The sequence below is a fragment of the Gymnoscopelus microlampas genome, assembly GCF_963454915.1.
Source record: "Gymnoscopelus microlampas genome assembly, chromosome: 18".
NCBI lineage: Eukaryota > Metazoa > Chordata > Actinopteri > Myctophiformes > Myctophidae > Gymnoscopelus > Gymnoscopelus microlampas.
The window spans coordinates 7248417-7274630 of record NC_139955.1 but is presented as its reverse complement, the minus strand read 5'-3'; the positions used below and the strand labels follow the sequence as shown (position 1 = coordinate 7274630).

At 43.0% G+C, this 26214-nt stretch overlaps 1 protein-coding gene across 1 annotated transcript in view; it reads right to left on the bottom strand.

The window, feature by feature from the left end:
* The window catches only part of nlgn3a (neuroligin 3a), a 200806-nt gene extending 175863 nt beyond the window's left edge, over positions 1 to 24943 (bottom strand). The window contains exon 1 of the mRNA XM_084085976.1: positions 24604 to 24943. Coding sequence (XP_083942102.1) covers positions 24604 to 24808 — 205 coding nt within the window. The 5' untranslated portion in view covers positions 24809 to 24943. The remainder of the gene's footprint in view (positions 1 to 24603) is intronic.
* Between the last annotated feature and the right edge of the window lie 1271 nt (positions 24944 to 26214).

Genomic DNA, 26214 nt, shown 5'->3' with positions numbered 1-26214 from the left:
GAAAGTGTAGTTAGTTTCTGCTAAACCAGCTAACTCCACCCTTTGGTGGAGTTAGCTGGTTTAGCGGAAAGTTTGAGGATCCAATGGAGTTAGCTGGTTTTGTCAGAAGCGCCTTTTAATACTTTTCATTGGTTCAATATTTTTTTTACCAACACACAGACGCAAAGGGTGTTCAATGGCACTGATTTATGGGACAAAAATGCAAAAGCGCCAAAATGGAGTTAGCTGGTTTCTGCCGGACAGCAACGATAATGGAAATGTCTTATTTATTTTAATTATTATTGTTGTTATTGTTATTTTTGGTGTGCGACACTGGCACAAAACTCAGTATTTATAAGTCTCATTCTTAAATGTTACTACAGTATACTCACATGTATAGTAACGCACGCACGCACGCACGCATGCACACACAGATTGTCAAGGCACAGACTAACGGCAATTTGGCTTCAGAGGCAACAGCTTGCCGTGGGCTCAAATGAAGAAAACACCTGCGTGTCAAAGTGGTGCCATGGAAACACTTCCTGTCGGGTGAACAAGCCCAGCGTGGTGCTTCCATTCGAGAGAGAGAGAGAGAGAGAGAGAGAGGGAGAGAGGGGACCACTGGCACGAGGGCTGGAACTGGAAGCACACTGCAGGCTGTTAAACAACCCGCCTGGCTGTTCCCCTGGCCAGCCGGCCTCTCATAGCTAGCATGGGCTCAAAATTCCAAGCAGGACCTACGGCACAACTGGCCTCTGTCTGTTCCACGGATAGAGAACCACTCAAACACAAACGTGTGAGCTTATCGCGTCACTGTCGGGTGGAAACCTTGTATGTCCAAATCTGTTACTTACAGAAAATGAAAAAAAAAATGAACCTGTGTTCCTATCAATCCAGTGTAGTTATTATTTAGTCACAAACTCTAGTTAACCCATTAAGACCTGAGGCGATTCTTAAAAATGTTTTCTAAATCCTAACATTTTTTTGTAAAAAAATATGTTAAAAATAGCAGATATACAAGCTCATAGCGCGGCACTCGGTGCCGCGCTATGAGCTTGTATATTTGCTATTTTTGAATAGCCAAAGACATCTAAAGTGACACAGATGCGTTCCAGGTCTTAAAGGGTTAAGGCTTTTCATTGGTTCAATATTTATAATAATAATTTCATTTCCAAATTAGCGGAAATAGCGGAAATAGCCAATCTACAAACTCACAATGCGTTGTTGAGCTTGCAGATCGGCTATTTTCACCACTTTAGCATGACACTCTTGTAGTAGGGAATTCATTTACGGAAAAAAAAAAGAGGAAAAAAAAAGGTTAAAATATGGAGATACAAGGTTTCTGCCCCGACAGCAATGATGACACGATACCAGGCTAAACGAGGATGAGGATTAGCCTATACCTGGCTAAGACACACGGAGAGGCGTGTTTCCTGCCAAACGCATCGCAGGATCCATATGCCTGCAACATGTGTTGACAAAACTCAACAGGGAAACTCCATGTGTCCAGACATGCAAACAACGTTCTGCTCACACACACACACACACACACACACACATGCTGTTTCGCGCACAAATCCAGTCAATCCTAGACAAACGCTCGCTCGTATAAGGTGGGAGCTTTAAGGTTGACGGCGGCTGACATTCCCGTCTGCGGCGTCTACCTGCTCTAAAGAGGTGTCGAGAGGGGGAGACGATACAGAGCGCTTGATATTTGGATTCGGGATGGAGGACTTAAGCTGTTTCCGTGGCGGCGAGAGAATCGTCTCTCGGTTTTTCTAATCTCGGCAGCCGATCCGGCCTGAGCCAGGAATATCCCAAGATAAATATGGAAAGTGAACAATGCGATTTTTGCTGAGCGGCAATTTCCCAAGCCCCCCCCCCCCCCTCCTCTAATCCTCTCCAGCAGCACTCCTGAACCGGGGGGGCTCCTCTTCTAAATCGTCTGGCAAAGACCCGCGCTGAACGTTCTGATATTATTACACCACTGCCTGCACATTCCCTCCTGCCATTATCGGCCCAAATACGGCTGCCAGCCCGCACGTTAAGCCAGTAGGACCTGGAACGCATCTGTGTCATTTTTTTTTTATTTCTTTGGCTTTTCAAAAAATAGCAGATATGCAAGCTCATAGCGCGGCACCGAGTGCCGCGCTATGAGCTTGTAGATCTGCTATTTTAGAAAAATTTGCCAATGTTTGAATACATTTTTTTACTCAAATCTTTGCTTCTAGGGGGGTCCCTGGAACAACATATTTAAGATGGGGGTCCACGGCCAAATACATATCATTTTGCGGTCCTTGACATGAAAACCACTGATATTATAGCAACAAGTTTTTTCTTAGGATTTTTGTTAGGATTTAGAAGACAATTGTAGAGATTTGAGTTAACAATGTTTGCTTTAAGAATATACGTATTCAAAGATTTGCAAAAAAAATCCATGATTTAAAAAAAGAAAATAGCAGATACAAGCTCATAGCATGAGCATGAGCTTGTAGATCTGCTATTTTTGAATAGCCAAAGAAATCTTAAAAAATGACAGAGATGCGTTCCCGGTCTTAAAGGGTTAAAGAGAGGGATCTCACTGCCTGCCGGTTTGCCCTTGTAATAACAGTTTCTTCAGTCAGCGCGTGGGTTATTAAAATGGTTCAACCTCAGGGGTCGGTTATCTCAGGCACTTGCTGGATCCATCAGAATCCGCAAAGCCAGCCCTGCCCGGCCCAGCCCTCATCTCATTTGCCTGCAATGAAAATGTGTGTGCAGTGCTTAGGAAACATCCCCATCAAATACCTTATAAGAACTCACACACGCACGGACGCACGCACGCACACATGCACATACTGTACTGTACACACACACGCGCGCTCGCAAAATATCCATCACGGATGATACCGTTGCTGCCGGGCTTCCGATTTATAAAACAATGACATAAGAATGAAAATAAGGACAAAATTAAACAAACAAAACAACATGACCAGAGAAACAACGTAACGAGTGAAAAAAAAAAGAAAGAAGAAGAAAACCATGCACTGTTGTCGTTCACCATGGAAAATACCTTCATCTTCGTCACCGTCGTTATCCGAAATATCTTCGCCCTGTTTTTTTGCGTTGGCCCCTAATGTTGAAGCAGGGAGAGACACAGAGAGGCACAGGGACATTCAAAATAGCATGTTTGGTAGGACAGGGTTGGGAAGAGAAAAGGCTTTACAACATTCCAGACCACATGTGAATAGCAATTGTGCCGGTTTGAATACATGAATCCCATTATAACAAATATTATAAAGGACATTTCTTATTAGCCCACTGAGACCTGAAGCCGATTCTACACGTCTCCTAAATCCCAACAGTTTTCTGAAAAACTTATGTTTCTATATCAGTGGTGCTCAATCTTTTTCATGTCAAGGACCCCCCAAAATGATATGAATTTGGCCGCGGACCCCCATCAAAATATTTTGTTCCAGGGACCCCCCAGAAGCAAAGATTTGAGTTAAAAATGTTCGCTTTAAAAATGTATCCATTCAAAGATTTGCACACATTTTCACAAATTTTCAAAAATAGCAGATCTACAAGCTCGTAGCGCGGCACTCGGTGCCGCGCTATGAGCTTGTAGATCTGCTATTTTTGAATAGCCCAAAGTGTAAAATAACGCTTTTTAGCTCAAATCAAAAAATGACACAGTTCCAGGTCTTAATGGGTTAACATACAGAGCAGGTACAACAGGAAAAAAAACATGGGACAGAATTGAACGCAGAAATAAACAAATGAACTTCACCCGGATACAATCTGAGAGAACTGCGGCGTTGCGAGTGCACATCAACGCACATCGCAATAACCACATGTGTTTACTGTAGCAGGTGCACTGAATCTTAACATTTATTGTGATTGGAGAAAAAATACAAAAAAAAACAGAATAATAATTTATCCAGCAGCATCCATGTCTGAGAACAGAGTCATACATCACTGTCTTATCCCAGCATAAAAGTCCTTTGGGAATTCAACAATAATCCAATAATTATTAGGGGGAAAAAAATCCAATAATTCAACAGATCCAATAATTTCTACCTCAATCTTATAAAGGTCTAACAATACGACTGGCCTGCTTTAACCCATTGAGACCTGAAGCCGATTCTACACGTCTCCTAAATCTCAACAGTTTTCTGAAAAACTTATGTTTCTATATCAGTGGTGTTCAATCTTTTTCATGTCAAGGACCCCCAAAATTATATGTATTTGGCCGCAGACCCCCATCAAAATATTTTGTTCCAGGGACCCCCCAGAAGCAACGATTTGAGTTAAAAATGTTCGCTGTAAAAATATTTATATTCAAAGATTTGCACACATTTTAACGATTTTTCAAAAATAGAAGATCTACAAGCTCGTAGCGCGGCACTCGGTGCCGCGCTACGAGCTTGTAGATCTGCTATTTTTGAATAGCCCAAAGTTTAAAATAATGCCTTTTAGCTCAAATCTAAAAAAGACACAGTTCCAGGTCTTAATGGGTTAAAGATAATCCCAAATATGATGCGCTTCAAAAGTGGAGTCTGATCGTGTGATTCCGATTGGATCTAATCTAATTTCAGAGACAACTGGATTCCCAAAGGGCTTTTTGACCTATGGTATGGGCACGGTTCAACTGGCACCTTTTTAAGGTTCATCTGGCAGTAGCTAATCCGTATTTACATTTGTGTACAAACGCACACACGATTAAGAACTGCAATCACCCAAACCCCCACAGGGGGCAGCGCCAAACCCTAACGTAGCGCGTTTTCAATCCACGTGAAACAAAAGTAAACGTTCACATACGTTCAGGCGCTCACATTGTGTCCTGCTAAATTTCGACATTTTGCATTTGTCGTCCTCTGTAGACTATGGGCTCTTATAGCCAAATCAGGCTAAAAGAGATCCAAATAAATCAAATACAATCTTACTCTCCGCTAGCTTGTGATTGTAGTGTTGTGGACACGTTTATGATTGTGGTGCAGCATTTCTCTCCTATCACTATTACGCTGCGGACACTCGACTGTTTCTCCCCTCCCCTCCCTCTGCCACTCAGGTGGAAGAACGCTTCGCTGCATGTCTGGCTGACATCTCACTGTGGAAGTCTTCCCACCACCTCAAGCTGAACCCAGAACATGAACTGAGCCGCTCTCCTTCCCGGGTAAGTCCTGCCCCCCATGCCGGATCTCACTATTTCCATAGACCAGTGATTCTCAACCAGTGGTCCGGGGACCACCAGTGGTCCTTGAGGGGGTTTCAGGTGGTCCCCAGCTAAATGATGGGAGAGTCGGTAACCAAATGCGGGCCATTACAGATCTTTAACTCTTAAGAGAGTCAAGTGAAACCAAATGTACCCTTACGGGTCCATTTGGTTTCATTTGACTCTCTCAAGAGTTAAATTATTGTTAAACATCTGCATGACTTGATTTACAAGAGGTCTACACAATTAGAGAATGTAGAAGAATTGCTCTTTTGATCGACGTTGGCCTGTAATCTCTCCCATGGTACCAACATCAATGCAGCATGGAATTGTGGACAAAAACGTATTCAACGATAACAAAATATTAACATTTTTGGGTCTGAGAGGCAAGATCTCATCAAATGGTGGTCCGTGGCTCAAATGCCCAATAAATAATGGACCTTGATATGAAAAGGGTTGAAAACCGCTGCTCTATTCGAAGGATTAGACCCTTCCTCGCCCAGCTCCTTATCCAGGCCTCAAGTCACGTCAAAACGTTTGAGTGCAGTTCATCCATCACAAACCATCCATTTGTAACTATTTCTTAGTTTTGAGTGGATGTTGTTAGTTACGCCAAAGAAATGACTCTCCTTATGCATCCCTTGGCTCGTATGGGATAGTTGTGGGTGGATTTTGTCAATCTTCCATCTTCTTCAACTTCCTCCGCTTCAAACACATCATACGAGCTTGTGCTCTTATCACCCGGGTGCTCAAAACAAAGAAAATGTAAAAAACCTTTCATTCGTCCGAACATGTAAACGCTTCACCTCGCCAGACTGCCTCCGATACTCGTCTCACAAAGACGCTTCCATGCCAGGGACCCGTGCACAGAACACACTGAAAAATATCGACTTCCTATTTTCTTGATGTCAAAATCTAAGCCTGTGCACCATAAAGGACTGGCACAGAAAAATCTAAGCCTGTGCACTATAAAGGACTGGCACAGAAATGATCCTATCAAAATGCACGAATGCAGTATGAGGCAGGCCCTAATAAGTTACCAGGATGGACATAACGTGTCCATTATTGTGTCCTATCGGACATACAAGCGGTTAAATGGTTTTGTTGTCACGGTCTTGTGAGCCCCCGACTTCAAGTCATTTTTACAATTGTGGCCCCCTCTGCCTAATCTAGTTGAATACCCCTGCATTGCATCGTATTGTGGCGTCGTAATGTGGCAGCTTATGGTTGTAGTGTGGTAGCTTGTGATTGTAGTGTGGCAGGTTGGTGCTACAACAACATAATCGCAACATCGCACATTTAACCCATTGAGACCTGAAGCCGATTCTACATGTCTCCTAAATCTCAACAGTATTCTGAAAAACGTTTGTTTCTATGTCAGTGGTGCTCCATCTTTTTCATGTCAAGGACCCCCAAAATGATATATATTTGGCCGCGGACCCCCATCAAAATATATTGTTCCAGGGACCCCCCAGAAGCAAAGATTTGAGTTAAAAATGTTCGCCTTAAAAATATATATATTCAAAGAGTTGCACACATTTTCACGATTTTTCAAAAATAGCAGATCTACAAGCTCGTAGCGCGGCACTCGGTGCCGCGCTACGAGCTTGTATATCTGCTATTTTTGAATAGCCCAAAGTGTAAAATAATGCTTTTTAGCTCAAATCTAAAAATGACACAGTTCCAGGTCTTAATGGGTTAATTCCATGCAGAGACTTGTGTCGTATTCCCCACCTGTCCTCGAAGGTAAACGTTGCCAATTTTCAATCTAAATCCTATCGTTCTGATGTGAGGAGATCAATAATGTAGTGTGGCAAAGAAAATACCCCGTCTTCTGTGTGTTGCTCCGCGAAATGTTGACGTTGCGAAACGATGACTCCAGACGCGTTGTTTCACTTTATCGGGCGTACGGATTGCATGCCCGATAACGTGAAACAATACAATCAACATTTTGCACTACACAGAAGACATAGGGTATTATTTTGTCACACTACTAGCATAGTAGTACAACAGAACAATGGAAAAACAGCTGACGTTTCCCTTAAACTTCCTTTTTACTCTGTCCTGTCTAAATTATATACAAAAATCACACCCAGTGTGAAGTGGGCGGTGTGTGGTCATCACAACATGACTCACTTTAAAAAAATGATAAATTACTTTTTTTAAAGTCCATACTGCTATTCATAGGGCTTCACATGTGTCATGTGTTTCGCTAGCCAATCACAGTCCTGAATTTGCAAAGTCAGCCAATCACATTACAGTTAGTGGTGATGACACTAGCTGTAATGTGATTGGCTGACTTTGCAAAAGTATCGATTTGCATTAACAATGGAAGGGTTAGGGGGTACACAAATCTTTTGGTCGGTGTCCAAAACTCACTTATAGGGGGCGGCTACACCGCCCCAAAAATCATGTGGATCTCTGGATCCACAGGGGAAAGGCATAGGTCCAATGTATCGTTGTTGTCGGGCAGAAAACTCCATCTCCATATTCTGACTTTTTGTGTTTTTTCGTAAATGAACGCCCTACCTGATCATCCCACAGCGTCACACAAAAGAATCAAAAGTAGCAGATCTACAAGCTCGAAACGCGTCGCTTCGCGCCGCGTTTCGAGCTTGTAGATCTGCTACTTTTGATACTTTTGAATTCGAATCCTGAAAAGTAACAGTTTTGGACATAATAGAGGTTTCCAACCCGACGGAGACGATGTGGATCTCGGATTCAAGTGGCCAGCCTGTGACATCAGTCATCTGTGACGCCAGGCGTCTATGACATATCTATGGTGTATGACTCCAAATATGGGCAAGGTTTCGGCCCCGTCAGAGCCCCATTGACTTCCATTGTAAAATGAAAGTTAAACTAGAAAAAGTGCTCCTCGGAGCACAAGTCTCCGCCAGCAGACTTGTGTTGGGAATGTTGGGAATGTTCTACTTCTTATGTTCTAATTCTTACAAAAAATAGAACATGTTACTGTGTCATAGTAACATGACACAAGTGTCCTATCCGTCCTGTCTGTGTAAGTGTCCTATCCGTCCTGTCTGTATAACTGTCCTATCCGTCCTGTCTGTATAAGTGTCCTATCCGTCCTGTCTGTATAAGTGTCCTATCCGTCCTGTCTGTATAAGTGTCCTATCCGTCCTGTCTATGTAAGTGTCCTATGTAAGTGTCCTATCTGTCCTGTCTGTATAAGTGTCCTATCCGTCCTGTCTGTATAACTGTCCTATCCGTCCTGTCTGTATAAGTGTCCTATCCGTCCTGTCTATGTAAGTGTCCTATGTAAGTGTCCTATCTGTCCTGTCTGTATAAGTGTCCTATCCGTCCTGTCTATGTAAGTGTCCTATGTAAGTGTCCTATCTGTCCTGTCTGTGTAAGTGTCTTATCCAATCGTTACAGTATCCGCCATTTCTCAGCCATTTCGTGATTATTCCTGTCTTACCTCACTTTGAAAGAGGCAAAGACTCTTTCAAAGAGACACATGTATTTATAGGCCGCTATACGTCACTAGCCAATCAGATCACACTATTTCACCGTATTGTCACGTGTCACGTGAGGCTTGACCAATGTTAGCTTGACATGTGGAAAGTGAAAACAATGTCTCCTGGCGGAGACAATAATTCCGAAAAATATAAAACATTATGTGGAAAAAAATGTCACACATGGTTCACAGTAGCCTCTTGCCCTACTGGCAGTTTGCACAAGAAATCTGGTTGATCGGTCCAGCGATTTGAGAGATTAATCCAATCTGTGTCATTTTAAGATGCCTTTGGCTATTCGAAAATAGCATATCTACAAGCTCATAGCGCTATAAGCTTGTAGATCTGCGATTTTAGAAAACTCATGAAAATGTGTGCAAATCTTTGAATATATACTATATATCCATTTTTAACTCAAATCTTCTGGGGGTCCTTGGAACAAAATATTTTGAGATGGGGGGGGGGGGTCAATACATATCATTTTGGGGGTCTTTGACGTGAGCAAAAGTTTGAGAACCACTGATATAGCAACATAAGTACAAAAAAAAACTGTTAGGATTTGTAGAATCCCCAGAAGCAAAGATTTGAGTTAAAAATGTTTGCTTTAAAAAATATATATATATTCAAAGATTCAAGATTTTTCAAAATAAATAGCAGATCTACAAGCTCGTAGATCTGCTATTTTTGAATAGCCAAAGACATCTAGAATGGCACAGATGCGTTCACGGATTGAATGGGTTAACTACGGACACACCCACAGAAACACCGACCCCGTTCTAGACTGGCTATAGGCTTCTGCAGAGCAGTGGTGGAAAGTAACTAAGTACATTTACTTAAGTACTGCACTTAAGTACAATTTTGAGGGATTGCACTTTACTTGAGTATTTCCAATTTCCAATACTTTTACTTCTACTCCACTACATCTCGGATCCAAATATTGTATTTTTACTCCACTACATTTATTTGAAAACTTCAGTTACTAGTTACTTTGTAGATTTTGATTATTATTACAAAACATACATTAACCACTTCAGCCCTATATACATTTCACCCATTTGAAAATAGGGATGCGACGCATTGTGATCTTGTAGATCTGCCATTTTCAAAAGATTTTATACATTTGAAAACTTCTAGAACATTCTACTACAGTATACTGTACTTTCTACTTTTGGTACTTTAAGTACATTTTAATACCAATACTTGTGTACTTTTACTCAAGTCAATGTTTTATTCCGGACTTTTACTTGACAACGTAACAGAGTATTTCTACATTATTTTACTTCAGTAGAAAATGCGAGTAATTTTTCGACCACTGCTGCAGAGGCACGCCAAATGACTACAATAAATATGCTGTGGCCAAAAGATTGAATCTCTGTAATAAGTTTAATGCAAGTTTTTGCCGTTTCATTTAGTAAATTGTCAATTTATCTCTGCAGCAGTGTCACCAAAGCAAGTTCCTGTACATTTATTGTGCTTGGTAATTAAAGGGATTATGGCTGATTCGTATTCTAGGGAATTTGCATTAAACTGCCAGGGAAAGTTGTCCTCTGCCTCTGATTTCTATTTACTTTGCAAATGAAAGAGCAATCCAATTTATGGGGATACTTGAGATGCATCTTAATGCAAAAGTGTAAAATGAAATCAAAGCAGTATGCAGATATGCAGTACAAGGCACACGTTAATATATCATTACAGTTTAACAACCATGATGTCTAACGAATCGCTGGATGCGAAACATACCATTAAGACCTGGAACTGTCATTTTTAGATTTGAGCTGAAAAAGCATTATTTTACACTTTGGGCTATTCAAAAATAGCAGATATACAAGCTCGTAGCGCGGCACCGAGTGCCGCGCTACGAGCTTGTAGATCTGCTATTTTTGAAAAATCGTGAAAATGTGTGCAAATCTTTGAATATATATATTTTTAAAGCGAACATTTTTAACTCAAATCTTTGCTTCTTGGGGGTCCCTGGAACAAAATATTTTGATGGGGGTCCGCGGCCAAATACATATCATTCTGGGGGTCCTTGACATGAAAAAGATTGAGCACCGCTGATATAGAAACAAACGTTTTTCAGAAAACTATTGAGATTTAGGAGACTTCAGGTATCAATGGGTTAAGAAGTATTGTTTACACCCAATAGTGGTGTGTTTTTATTCACAAATCATGGGCGCGGGGGAGGAAAAGGAAAATTCAAAATACGCTTTCACTCGAACTTCAAACTCCATGCAGGGCTGCCCTTCCATCTCTGAATGTTAATGCATAAAACACGTTTTAAACGTTACCAAGCCAAGTCAATGGGCTTTGGGAAAAAATCGATATGATTTATTAGCGAGTGTTGGCTCTGAAATCGGTCGTGCCGTGATGCTGTGAAAGAGCGAGGGCCAGATTAAGTACAGTATTGAGCGATAGTACTTCAGACAGGTATGAATTACATGGCATATGTCAACAGGGATACTCTGTCACTTTGAATCACCCTGTCTGGCTGTCTGCATCCCATTTGGGAGGTGAAATAGAAATGGCAGACATGCTACATGAACGGCGACGCAGCAACGCTGCCTCACTGTATAGTGTTTTTTCACACGGTGTTCAGCAGTGCTGGGCGGTAACTAAGTACATCTACTCGAGTACCGTACTTTAACTAAAGCATTTTTGAGTATCTCTACTTTTACTTGAGTTTTTTTGGGGATATTTTTTTTACTTTTTCTGGGAAGGAAAAAAGAAGGAAGGAAAAAAGAACATTATGAATCGCATTATGAGTCTTTGGCTATTCAAAAATAGCAGATCTACAAGCTCGTAGCGCGGCACCGAGTGCCGCTCTACGAGCTTGTAGATCTGCTATTTTTGAAAAATCGTGAAAATTATTTTTTAAATATTTTTTTCCAATTTTTTTTTAGGATTTAATAATTTTTTTTAGACGCGGCCTCAGGTCTCAATGGGTTAAAGCATGTACTTCTGAATACTCTTTTTCTATTTACAAATTTGAGTCATATTTGGACTCAAGCACTGGGGTTGAGTACTTTGTCCACCAGTGTCTTGTCTGTCATATTTTGGAGCTGAAATAGGACTGGCAGACATGCTAGATGAGCGGCGGACGCAGCAGGACTGTCTGACTGTAGCCTTTTCAAAACGGCGTTCGGTACAACAACGCAGCCGAGCGTGTTAACCCATTGAGACCTGAAGCCGATTCTACATGTCTCCTAAATCTCAACAGTTTTCTGAAAAACGTATGTTTCTATATCAGCGGTGCTCAATCTTTTTCATGTCAAGGACCCCCAAAATTATATGTATTTGGCCGCGGACCCCCATCAAAATATTTTGTTCCAGGGACCCCCAGAAGCAACGATTTGAGTTAAAAATGTTCGCTTTAAAAGTATTTATATTCAAAGATTTGAACACATTTTCACGGTTTTTCAAAAATAGCAGATCTACAAGCTCGTAGCGCGGCACTCGGTGCCGCGCTATGAGCTTGTATATCTGCTATTTTTGAATAGCCCAAAGTGTAAAATAATGCTTTTTAGCTCAAATCTAAAAATGACACAGTTCCAGGTCTTAATGGGTTAAAAGAAAACCAGTACTGTACCATTCTCACAACGCCTTCCAGACGTGATAATTAACACTGCTTCATAATGGACCGTAGCCTATCAGCATAACGGCGATTATTGATGTATCCCTGATAAACAAACTCTAGCAAATGGCTCTATTCATCAGATCCGTTTGAAAGACGGCACATTTGATGGGCTCACCTGCGACGCAGTGGGTTCGGGAAAGGAATTAACATTTCAATAGAACGAAACTGTGAATAATTGGATAGTTGAACTGCGTGCCGTGGACTTGTGCGTGTCGCGCGCGCGCGCGCACACACACACACACACACACACACACACACACACACACACACACACACACACACACACACACACACACACACACACACACACACACACACACGCACACACACGCACAGTTGCAATACTCCGGAGACTTCTTGACTGAATCTACAATTCACTCAATATATTGTGGAGGGCCTGAATGTTAACTGCCTTTCCTTTTGACGGTAAAAAAAAAAAAAAAAAAAAAACGGTTCACAGACAATAGATGGGCCTTGGAGTTAAACGTGAGAAAGGTCAACGTGTGGAAAGGGACTCGGTGAAATGTGAAACGTTTTGCAGCCTTGAACAATTTGGAGCCGTTATATTCAGTGTGTATAATCCTCGGGTGATCATATTTCTGTTTCAGAGTGCCACTGTCTCCTCCTCTCTTCCTGTCAGTACCCCCCCCCCCCCCCCCCCCCCTCCCCGGTATAGAGGTTAACCCTTTAAGACCTGAGGCAATTCTTTAAAAAAAAATCGAAATCCTAAGTTTTTTGAAAAAAATATAAAAAATATTTTTTCACGATTTTTCAAAAATAGCAGATCTACAAGCTCGTAGCGCGGCACTCGGTGCCGCGCTATGAGCTTGTAGATTTGCTATTTTTGAATAGCCAAAGTCATCTAAAGTGACACAGATGCGTTCCAGGTATCAATGGGTTAAGGAACAGCTTGGGATGGGGACACATAAGAGAGAATGATGGAGAATGCAAGCTAAAAGGTTAAGGAGGCAGTAATCCTGTCGTAAAGGACAGCCAAAACTCACACTGCGCCATCAGCTGCTCCCAAAATATACACTCAATAGAAGGCAGCCAAGTTGTCCATCTGCAACCAGCTCCAACACACAGGAGACGACGGAGAAAAGGTTGAGCTATACTCCCTATACCCCCAACCCCCGTGTGTGTGTGTGTGTGTGTGTGTGTGTGTGTGTGTGTGTGTGTGTGTGTGTGTGTATAATAGATGAATGAATAAGTGAATGCACATTGTACTGTAAGAGCACTGGCGAGAGAGAGAGAGAGAGAGAGAGAGAGAGAGAGAGAGAGAGAGAGAGAGAGAGAGAGAGAGAGAGAGAGAGAGAGAGAGAGAGAGAGAGAGAGAGAGAGAGAGAGAGAGAGAGAGAGAGAGAGAGAGAGAGAGAGAGAGAGAGAGAGAGAGAATATAGCAGATCTAGAGAGAGAGAGAGAGGCTTCTTTTGATTTCAACCCCCTGAACCCTCGCCTGAGCATTTGGTGAAAATAGCTGATTTACCAGCTGACAACGTTGTCGAAATACGACACGTTGTGTGTGAGCTTGTAGCTATTTCAGTGAAGATATTTAGTGCAATATGGATTCATTTATATTAATTATGACATTGTGGATGCCAACCCTGCGTGCTGTTCTTTAACCCCAGTGATATTTACCGGATCCCTCAAATTAAGGGAAGATAGACTGTGCACTGTGTGTATTTCAGAAAACCCACTCATGATCCACCATTGACGTTTAATCTCCTTAACCCATTAAGACCTGGAACTGTGCCATTTTTAGATTTGAGCTAAAAAGCATTATTTTACACTTTGGGCTATTCAAAAATAGCCCAAAGCGCTCATAGCGCGGCACCGAGTGCCGCGCTACGAGCTTGTAGATCTGCTATTTTTGAAAAATCGTGAAAATGTGTGCAAATCTTTGAATATATATATTTTCAAAGCGAACATTTTTAACTCAAATCTTTGCTTCTGGGGGTCCCTGGAACAACATATTTTGATGGGGGTCCTCGGCCAAATACATATCATTTTGGGGGTCCTTGACATGAAAAAGTTTGAGCACCACTGATATAGAAACATACGTTTTTCAGAATACTGTTGAGATTTAGGAGACATGTAGCATCGGCTTCAGGTCTCAATGGGTTAATGTAAGTCTCTTTCACACAGAAAACGGATAAAATAATATTCTGTATTTTTGAAAAGGTTTATTTCAGACCTATTCCCGCTGGTCCTCGCGGCTACAATGATGTACTGTATATAAACACTTAAAAGCAGGAGAATTATTTAACTAAGGAGCTGAATTTCAAAGCGGAAAATAAATAAATCACAGACAGAAAAATGTTTTTTGGGCTTGTTTCGCAGAGCGTCTTTATCACTCGTACAAAAAACATCTTGAAGTCGTCTCGCTCACTTTTACCAGAAGGTGTTTTTTTTATGTTTTATCCCAAAAATGTTTGCATCTTTTTAACATGGCTGATGGCTGGCTTTATCTCTACGTCCTTCCTTTGTAAAAGACTTCACGGGCAGCGCACCAACATGTTCTCTGTTCCTCCTTGGCTCGGGATAACAAAGAGGGGAACAGAGTCTTGGGGAGGGGGGGGGGGGAACAGTGAGAGCCGGCCAGAGCAGCAGCAGCAGCAAGGGGGAGGTTGTTCTGAATAGGAACTTCCTGCTTAAAGCTGCGTCTTGCATCTTAAGTTGTCATAAACGGAGCCCCTTCGCCTGTCCGGCTAGGCTGCAGCCAACAACACTGGCTCGAGTCATCTCGCCCCCCTGTGTGCGAAGATCCACTTCACAACGACACTCATTTATCAAACGAAACGGGGACATCCTTGCTATTGGACAATCACATTGGGCAATATTTGCCTTCTCATCGATGAGAGAGGAGGGGGGGGGGGGGGGAAGAAAAAAGAAAAACAGGATTCCGCCTTGGGTTTGGCACGCAGGTTTCCTCGGCGATGCTCGGGTAGTTGCCCCCCCCCCCTTTCCTTCCCTCCCCCAAGGCAGGGTTGAGAGTTTGCCATCCAAAAAGGATTAGCTCAGTGTGTTATAGTCTGCCACGGCCAGGACACAGTCTAACCGGCAATTGGGGCCTCTTTCTGGAGTTTTCATAGCTCTCTAGTAACTGGAGGTCAGCCTCCGGGTATAGGATGGAGGAAAAAAAAAACGTTGTCCCATTTTTCTGCTGGGGGGTCGTTAATCTACAGGTTTGGCACCTTGTGTGGCTGCGTTAACACGCGGCAGCATGGCCGCCTCCTGTGTATTCCTGCATATCCCCCCCAATCAAGCCAAGAGGCACATAGATTTATGTACCTCATAGATTTTTTTCCCCGCACTTCTAAGTGATGAGCGTCGTGTTTACAGTCGATCCCTGGTTGTCTCTCGGAAAGGGTCGTTTTCGAGACGAGAAAACGCTCTGCGAGGTGCTTCGAGGACATTATATATAAACGGAGGGAAAAGGGACATATAGTAAAAAGCCCAGCCGAAGATAATGTGAGCAGATAAACAAGCGGCACGGTGCCTGCACCTTATCACCGGAACTCTTTCCACCACAATGAGGAGCTCATCAAAGCGATCTCTGAGTTTACTGATCTCTATTAACCCATGGAGACCGGGAACGCATCTGCGTCGTTTTCGAGATTTCTTTGGCTATTCAAAAATAGCAGATCTACAAGCTCGAGCTTGTGGATCTGCTAAATTTTTTTTAATCGTGAAAATGTGTGCACGTCTTGGAATATATATGTTTTTTAAAGCGAACGTTTTGAACTCAAATCTTTGCTTCTGGGCGGATTCTACAAATGTCTTCTAAATCCTAACAGTGTTTTTCATTTTTATTATTTTGCTATACTATCAGTGGTTCTCAAACTTTTTTCATGTCAAGGACCACCCAAAATGTTGTTCCAGGGACCCCCCCCCAGAATCAAAGATTTGAGTAAAAAAAAATCGCTTTAAAAAAACTATACATATTCAAAGATTTGCACACATTTTCATGATTAAAAAAAAAGAAATAGCAGATCTACAAGCTCATAGTGCGGCACTATGAGCTTGTAGATCTGCTATCTAGCCAAAGCATAAAATAACGGTCAAAGCGTTGGTCACACAGATGCGTTCCCGGTCTTAAAGGGTTAAAGTTCAGCAATCAATTAAACAAGGTAAACTTTTTTTGGGGGAGATAAAGATTGACCTCATCAGGGTTTTCTCCGGCGCAGAATTGACCCGTTTGCGAGCCAATCTTAGCGCCGGGGGGAAACGGAATACTGCTTAGCTGTCCCCCCCCCCCCCCCCCCGCACATCATTACCCCTCTTCTCACTCCATTCACTCCGGCTTCGGAGCCCGAGCAGAGAGAATATAACGTGAGTGATACAACCGAGGCCATGGCGATACAGCGTGCTCTGTGTCGGGGACAATAATACTCCTTCACGGGCCCCGGGCCCAGCGGTGGTGGGCTGGCCGTGTGCTGCTGATCTTGCAGGTTTTTTGGCCACCTTCCGCGCGACCTCCGCCGCTCGCCCGCTTTGTGGACGTTGTTGCGGTGCGGGTGTGACTGGAATAACAAGGGGGGAAGGTCAGCCTGTTGTTCCCCTCAATGACACTTGTGACCAACCGCCCACACGCGGGGGGACCGTTCTCGCGGATTACGGGGCAACGGCGTCTTAACCCATTAAGACCTGGAACTGAGTCATTTTTAGATTTGAGCTAAAACAAACATTATTTTACACTGTCGGCTATTCAAAAATAGCAGATATACAAGCTCGTAGCGCGGCACCGAGTGCCGCGCTACGAGCTTGTAGATCTGCTATTTTTGAAAAATCGTGAAAATGTGTGCAAATCTTTGAATATATATATTTTTTAAAGCGAACATTTTTAACTCAAATCTTTGCTTCTGGGGGTCCCTGGAACAAAATACTTTGATGGGGGTCTGCGGCTAAATACATATAATTTTGGGGGTCCTTGACATGAAAAAGATTGAGCACCACTGATATAGAAACATACGTTTTTCAGAAAACTGTTGAGATTTAGGAGACGTGTAGAATCGGCTTCAGGTCTCAATGGGTTAACCCATTAAAACCTGAGGCCACGTCTAAAAAAATCGAAAAATATTTTCAGGATTTAAAAAAAATAGCAGATCTACAAGCTCATAGCGCGGCACTCGGTGCCGCGCTATGAGCTTGTAGATCTGCTATTTTTGAATAGCCAAAGAAATCTAAAGTGACACAGATGCGTTCCAGGTATCAATGGGTTAATCGAGACGAACTCGATGCCGCGTCGTCAAAGCGGGGTCGTCAAAACCAAAGTATGACGGAAGATACCGATGAGAAATATGTCACGACGTGATTGCAAGTCACCGTGATTGCTTGTCTTCCTGGCACTTGGCCCATCCGTTGAATAACAAGTAGCTCTACGGACTAACGCTGCACATCTGTCTGGCCCCGGAGAGCAGATTTAGTCTTGAGCCGTCTGACCGGGGGCTCACGAAGAGTGAATCAGTCTTTGATCTTTCTCGGCCGGGGACAACACAGCCACAGCTCATTGTCTGAGAGCCTTCCTGTCATTTCCAGGAGGAACATGAGCCGTACATCTCTGATGTAAACGCGGCCATATGCCGCCGACAATAGCATACAGATGGCTCACCTGCTAAGAGTGCATACATACCACATACATAAAGCTATATTCGGGTTCAGATTCGACCCACCCGTCTCTCTGTTACCGTCACTATCAAAAATAAAGCAGAAATGCTGAAGAGAATTATGTTTCATTTTTGTTTTTCCTTAGAAATCTCAGCACTGCTGTATCTACATGATGGGCTTTAGTAAAACTATATATTGTATTTTGTATCAATTTCCTTTACATGCATATTCTGGAACTCTTCAAATCAATACCAGATATTATATTCTTTATTCTCACAAGCTTTGTCCTCGCATATTATCATAGATTTACATTACGTTCGCTCGTTACCAAATAGGACGTGTGTGCTGTTTCAAGCTTCGTCGTTATTGCGTTCGTGCAGCGGGCCTGACCATTGAGACACAAGTGCTTTGTAAGAGGTATGGGGGACATTCGCTGCGCTCCTGTCATGACCACATACAGTTGCCTGGCAACAGTCATAAAACAATTTCATCAGGAGTCAAAAGCCGTACTTCTTTCTGAAAATTAATCAGCCTTTCCTCCAGAGGAACCGTGTTCACAGAGATACAGACCTTAAAACAGTAAATGGAGATGTAGAAGATATCGTCACTGTGGGGCAGAAACCTTGTATCTCCATTATTTCTTCTTTTTTTTTTAACCCATTAACCCATTAAGACCTGGAACTGTGTCATTTTTAGATTTGAGCTAAAAAGCATTATTTTACACTTTGGCTATTCAAAAATAGCAAATATACAAGCTCGTAGCTTTGCTATTTTTTAAAACATGGTGAAAATGTGTGCAAATCTTTGAATATATATTGTTTTAAAGCGAACATTTTTAACTCAAATCTTTGCTTCTGGGGGTCCCTGGAACAAAATGTTTTGAGATGGGGTCCGCGGCCAAATACATATCATTTTCGGGGTCCTTCACATGGAAATTTGAGGACCACCGACATAGAAACACACGTTTTTCAGAAAACCGTTAGAAGACATATTTTGTAGAATCGGCCTCAGGTCTTAATGGGTTAATGTAAATTCAATTAAAGACAACCTACAAGCTCACAACGCGTCGCAATGCGAGGCGTCGTCAACTTGTAGATCGGCTATTTTCGAAAAACGTTTGAATGTCAAAGTGTGTCTGCTGTTTTTTTTTATCATATTGAATCAATGAAAAGTATTAAGAAGGGCCTGTGGCTGAACAATAACTACGTTGGATCCACTGGAACACGGGTTCTTTTTTTTGCAGTTTTCTGAAAAGTGACAGTTTTGGACATCCACCCGACATTCCACCCCGACAGCAATGGTATCCAGCATTCCCAGTGTGTATGACTCTACTCCGTCGCACCCTTCCTCCATTAGAGGCTCTTCAAAACGCTTAATAGAAAACAGATCGCTCTATTATGCACAAGGATTTCTATGGAGGACGTGAGAAATGAGAAATATACCACTTCCCCTCCTTAATGAGGAAACTGATGAACTGCTAAACTGTTGTTAAGTATTCTTTTGATTCACTTTGAAGTTGTCAAACCAGACTGGAACTTTCTAGCTTGATAGGCTTAACCAAAATAAAATATGCTTCAGAGTATAATCTCTACATAGCCTTGGAATGAATGAATTATGCTTCTTTGTATTTGCATTTCAACATGAGCCTAAAACAAGTCAATATATACGGTATATAGATATACAGTATGTTTGTCGCACAAAAGTAACAAAAATAGCTGATCTACAATTACACAATGCGTCGCAGTGCATCGTGTTGTGAGCTTGTAGATCGGCTATTTTTTTGCTAGTGCTCGTTACTACACTGGATCCATTGGATCACAGCTTTTTTTTTTTCAATTTCCTGAAAAGTAACAATTTTGGACATACAAGGTTTACACCTGACAACATTGTGAGATTGAAAATTACAGCCTTTATGCTTACAGAAAAAGTAAGTCACATTGCAACAGTCACCACTCAACACGACAGTGTGTCAGAAAAAAAACAACATACGATAAAACCGTTTTCTCATTACGCAACATGGGAAAGATAATTGAAAAGTTCCAAGTGGAGGGGAATATTAAAGAGATATTTCTTCGTATATTCTACAACTGGGACTTATTCAGAAGCAGAAGTGCCTGGGGGGCTAGTCCGACTTCAATAAAAATTGGTTTACCAGAGCATTTGAGTGTGCACGCTCAAAGAGAGAGGGCAATAGTGGCCGTGTGCCTCTGTGGAAATAGGCAGCAGAGGCCTCCAAGCTGCAAACGGAACGCTTTGCTGTGGAATTACAAATGTTCAGAGTCATAACCCTTTGAGCCCTGGAACTGTGTCATTTTTAGATTTGAGCTAAAAAGCATTATTTTACACTTTAGGCTATTCAAAAATAGCAGATATACAAGCTCGTAGCGCGGCACCGAGTGCCGCGCTACGAGCTTGTAGATCTGCTATTTTTGAAAAATCGTGAAAATGTGTGCAAATCTTTGAATATATATATTTTTAAAGCGAACATTTTTAACTCAAATCTTTGCTTCTGGGGGTCCCTGGAACAAAATATTTTGATGGGGGTCCGCGGCCAAATACATATAATTTTGGGGGTCCTTGACATGAAAAAGATTGAGCACCACTGATATAGAAACATACGTTTTTCAGAAAACTGTTGGGATTTAGGAGACGTGTAGAATCGGCTTCAGGTCTCAATGGGTTAAAGGATATAAGTCAACCTGAACCAGTTTCCTAGTTGTTACCTTGAAAGAAGAAAAAAAAAAACGATGTCACTTTCAATGTTTCATTTCACATATATGAAATGGCGCTCGGTGCATCCGTCAAATGCAATCCGATGGGGACATCATACAGTAAAAACCTTACAGAGGTAATACAACGTCCAATTATCCATGAAGTTACATTTGAGCATTGGCTGTTATTAGCTTTTCGATGGGGACTACTGTAATTCATTTCACGGAAACGTGCACATCTGATCAAGTATCTTACCGGCGAAAAATAGCATCGCACGAAGGGAATTTTGACGGTGTTAAAAAGGACTACGTCTATAAGGGTTGTACGTTGGCCACGTTGCAACGTGGTGATTCAGCTGACTTCGACATCAAAAGTCCAACATGCAACATTAACCCATTAAGACCTGAGGCCGATTCTACAACAGTTTTCTGAAAAAACTATTGTAGCTTTATCGGTGGTGGTGCTCAAACGTTTTCATGTCAAGGACCACCCACAATTATATGTATTTGGCCACGGACCCCCCATCTCAAAACATTTTGATCCAGGGACCCCCAGAAGCAAAGATAATTGAGATACAAATGTTCGCTTTAAAAATAAATATATATATATTCAAAGATTTAAACACATTTTCACGATTTTTCATAAATAGCAGATGTACAAGCTCGGTGCCGCGCTATGAGCTTGTAGATCTGCTATTTTTGAATAAAATGACACAGATGCGTTCCCGGTCTTAATGGGTTAAAATACTAGATGGCACCTTTTTTATCATAACCAATCTGCATGATGGAAATAACTATGGGAATAGTGCCCAGGTAGAGAAAACCACTTCTCCCTTAACCCATTGAGACCTGAAGCCGATTCTACATGTCTCCTAAATCTCAACAGTATTGTGAAAAACCTATGTTTCTATATCAGCGGTGTTCAGTCTTTTTCATGTCAAGGACCCCCAAAATGATATGTATTTGGCCGCGGACCCCCATCAAAATATTTAGTTCCAGGGACCCCCAGAAGCAAAGATTTGAGTTAAAAATGTTCGCTTTAAAAATATATATATTCAAAGATTTGCGCACATTTTCACGATTTTTCTAAAATAGCAGATCTACAAGCTCGTAGCGCGGCACTCGGTGCCGCGCTACGAGCTTGTAGATCTGCTATTTTTGAATAGCCCAAAGTGTAAAATAATGCTTTTTAGCTCACATCTAAAAATGACACAGTTCCAGGTCTTAATGGGTTAAGGCTCCTTGCCCCAGTCTTCTGGTGGATTTAGACAAGGTAAGAATTGTCTCCTAATAGCATTCAGATTTCACCTGTCGGTAATGGAAATTGGACGGCGCTTTATTATGGCACAGTATTTCAAATCGTTTGCTCCTTGGGATGGATGAAAGCTGTCGTGCCAGTCAAAACAGTTGTCCCCCATCTGAACAATTGTGAATAATAAATTTCAGGGGAGGAGAGAGGAAGACCCTCCACTTTTCAGTGCAAATGTAATCAACAGCGGAGGCCCCCGACGCTTTCAGATGTCGTGCTTGACAAATTCTTCCAATAAGCTGGGGCGTACTTAAGTGCTGTCAAAGCAACTTGAAACATCGCCAACATTTCTGCGAACACTGTCTCCAATTTTATATTCTAGCACTTTGGAGCAATTCTGCTTCTGAGTCAATCAACAATCAAAACGTTATGCAAACATTTATCTAATTTAGTAACAAAAAACATGAAAAATGTGTACACATAAGATACTGTACAGCCTCGATGCGATGCTGTCGTAAAAAAGAGGAATTACAGCTGTTACAGTCTTACACAACCCTGTCTGTCATTTGACAAAATCCCATTAATTATTCAGGGACCTGATTTACTGCGGGGTAGAAATCTCTTTGCTCTTCACCAACCATGCACTCTTATTATAGGGCAGACACACTGTAACATGCACACTCTAGACCTGTGGTGGGATGTAACCGAGTACATTTATTCGAGCACTGTGCGTCAGTGCAATTTTGAGGATTTCAGTTTTTGGACACTGCACATCTCAGAGGCAAACATTGCATTTTCTATTCTACTGCAATTATTTGACAGGTGCTACTTGCTTTGCAAGTAATCTACAATCTCACGATGCATCATGATGCGATGCGTTGTGAGCTTGTAGATCAGCTATTTTCTGGTAGCCGAAATATAAAATGAGGCTTATTACTTTTGCTACTTTAAGTATATTTTATGCTAACACTTTTGTACTTTGACTTAAGTAAGATTTTGGACGTTTACTTGACGTGGTCTTACTAATTTTACTTAAGTCCAGAATCGGAGTACGTCTTCCACCACAGCCCTAGACGCGCACGCGCATACACACATGTGCGCGTACGTACGCACACACACACACACACACACACACACACACACACACACACACACACACACACACACACACACACACACACACACACACACACACACACGCACACGGCAGTCTCTCTCAATCTCCTCTCTCATACAGCCACTGTGTGTGTCAAGGTTAATCTGAGTCGTAAGTCCCACGTTCACTCCAATTAGTGCCCTGATTCTGAGGCTTGATAGTTGCTGGTGTCCTGTGGTGGTGGGGGGGGGGGGGGGGTTGAGAGGACCCACCCCCCCCCACCACCACCACTCGCTCTCTTCTCTCTTTCAGTTTCTCTCTTATGTTCCGTGTCGGCTTTTTTTTTTTCCTTTTTCTTTCTTTCTTTTTTTTTTTTTTTTTTTTTTTTTTTTACATACCTCCTTTTCTACATATTTTCTTGTTGGGTTTCCTGGCACATTCCTTGGATATTCTTTTGACTGTGAAATGAATAAAAAAAAAACTACGAAATAACAGTAGGCTCTGCAAAAGACCGTAGGTGACATGCAACAACTCAGACTGAGTAACCCCGCTAACCCACCCCCCCTCCCTTTACCATCCCATCCCAGGGTCATTAACAACAGAAAAAATATCAGAGAGAACCTAGTGAGAGGGTAGCTGGGGTGTTGCTGCAGAAATATTCCATAATGGTGGAATGAATTTGCTGCATTCTGGGCCACAGGAAGCCCATACTCACATGCACTTCTATATAAGACCCATTACAGCCACACAGCAGCTTGCCTCTGTGCCATGTATGTCTGGGACTGCCGCAGCAACGCTATAACAAGAAGAGCATTTCCACATTGTCTTTTAGAAAGCAATTTAGTGTTTTCACCTCGTTTTGCTGTGTGGGTCTCCTTCCAGTGATAACATAAATGGGGGTGACTTCAAAGAGTCGAGCGGTCTACAAAACATTTTAGTCTCTCAATTTAATCAAAAAAAAGTAATCTATACTATGTTTGCCTTTTTGCCGGCGAAGGTGTCAGACTTGGGCTGAGGACATGGGTCTTTCATATCTCTTTGTGTTTACAGACGAGCTCTGTCTGAGCCAAGGAGAGTAACGGGTCTTACATAGGTCAGGCTGATGCCACAGGCCTCTTGTGTACCAGATAGAATTTCACCAACCCTATGGAAGATCATTCACTATTATGAGTCGGGCTAGTAATCACTGATGGCTAATAATATCCCCAGAACAGTCAAGACAGTGAGGGACGGGAAGTGCTCCGAGATGGCTACAGTATACTGTCGGTCCAATCTGTTCCTGGTCTGATTGGATGATTGGTTTCAGCCTCGTTCCCGATTGATTAGTCAATTTGTGTGTGTTTTTTTCGGGTTACTTTTGTTTGGTTTGGTTAGTTTTTGTTGCTTTGCGTAAACACAAAAGAGGAACCTCTAACAGGTGGCATGGAAGGGGGAGAGTTGATGAAAAGACCTTGTGGAATGAGTCAAGTCAAGATGGAAGGTGGAGATGGTTGGACACAGACACTGCATGCGCCAGACAACAGGTCATGCTCCGCACACAATACACAGAGGTGACACAAAGTCTGAGAGAGGAAGAGAGAGAGAGAGAGGGAGAGAGAGAGAAAGAAGGGGAGAAAAAAAAGAGGGTTGTCCTTTTGTCTTGTCTACCCGACACACTCACCATCCTCAGTGGGAACATAGATGTTTAGATACAGACAATCCTCGTTTTGATCCTGTATGTACGTGGCGACTATATCCAGGTTGTAGGTGAACCATATCGGCATCATGATCTCCGGCACGGCGTTGTGAATGTTCTGCGGGCAGACGGGGGCAAAGTGGGTGGCGTTCTTGATCCCCGACCAGGAGGACGGAGGCTCCGGCGGCATGAAGCGCTTCTCCCCCACGGGGGAGGCGGCGTACGGCACCCCGAGGTACTGGTCCACGGGCCCCAGGATCTCGCTGGGCAGGGGCACCCTCACGCCCCGGAGCTTCCCGTACTGCGTGTTCACGGTGGGGTGGTAGTTCTGGCCTCTCACGGCCACAAAGCACCAACAAAAGCTTAATATCCACAAGGACACGACGCCGAAGTTGGCACAGCCGCGGGCGGCGCCGGCACAGCCGCGCCGGCTCTGCGGCGGGACGACACGGTTTCTCCTCGGCGAAAAAAAACCCCACATGGTCCTCGTCGTTGCGAGCGAGCGGGACCGCGAGTGACCGACGTGGCGCGTGCCGGGGCTCCCCGGCGCCCCCCTCCCCGCAAGCACAGCCGCCTTCCCTAATTCGCTCAGCCCTGCAGTCCGGCCCCCCGAGAGGCGGTCATCAGCCGCCACACTGGAGCAGCAACGGCGACGGCGTTGGAGAGAGAGAGAGAGAGAGAGAGATGAAGAGAAGCAGACGCAGTCGTTGCAAAGCTCCCCCCCCCCCCCTCCCTCCCCAACCGCCCGATTCCCGGCTGGGTCTTCCTTCACTGTCCTCTCTCTCGTCGGGGCTCCGTCAGGTCTTCTGTCCCGTGCTGCAAGGGGGGGGGGGGGGGGGGGGGGAGGGGGGGAGAGAGGACAGGAAAATTAATGACAATTCCCCGACAGACCCCCAGTTTGCAACCGTTTTTTATTCACTCATTTTTATTGACTCGTGGAGTCCTTTTTCTGTCGTGACATAAAACAGCTCACATAAACATGACAGAGCTCTTAACCCATTAAGACCTGAGGCCGATTTAAAAAATGTTTTTTAAATCCTAACGCTTTAAAAGATGTATATAAATCAAAGATTTGCAAAAAAAAAATCACGATTTTACAAAAATAGCAGATCTACAAGCTCGTAGCGCGGCACTCGGTGCCGCGCTACGAGCTTGTATATCTGCTATTTTTTGAATAGCCTAAATAAATCTAAAAGTGACACAGATGCGTTCCCGGTCTTAATGGGTTAATGCTATCATCAATCCACATAATCAAGGACTGTGGCCTAACTCGACTGTCGAACAACTTTGCCAGTCGGTGCCTCCTAATGCTAATGAGGGCCGCGCAAGAATAAGTGAAACGCAGCTTTCGCAGCAGATGTCGATACATAAACATAGCCTCTCTATATCAAAGAAGATGTTAACATCAACAATACATATGTCGAGCCCTGCCTGTTTACAGGAGAACGCCCGCAAAAGTCCAATATTCACAGTTAACTCACGGGGAGCATGAAGCGCGATAACATTTTCTTGTCATGTCACATGTCAAGCCCGCGAGACCCCCTTCAGGTACAGATAAGGGGCGCCGCGGAAACGTGCGCATTTTCAATTACGTCT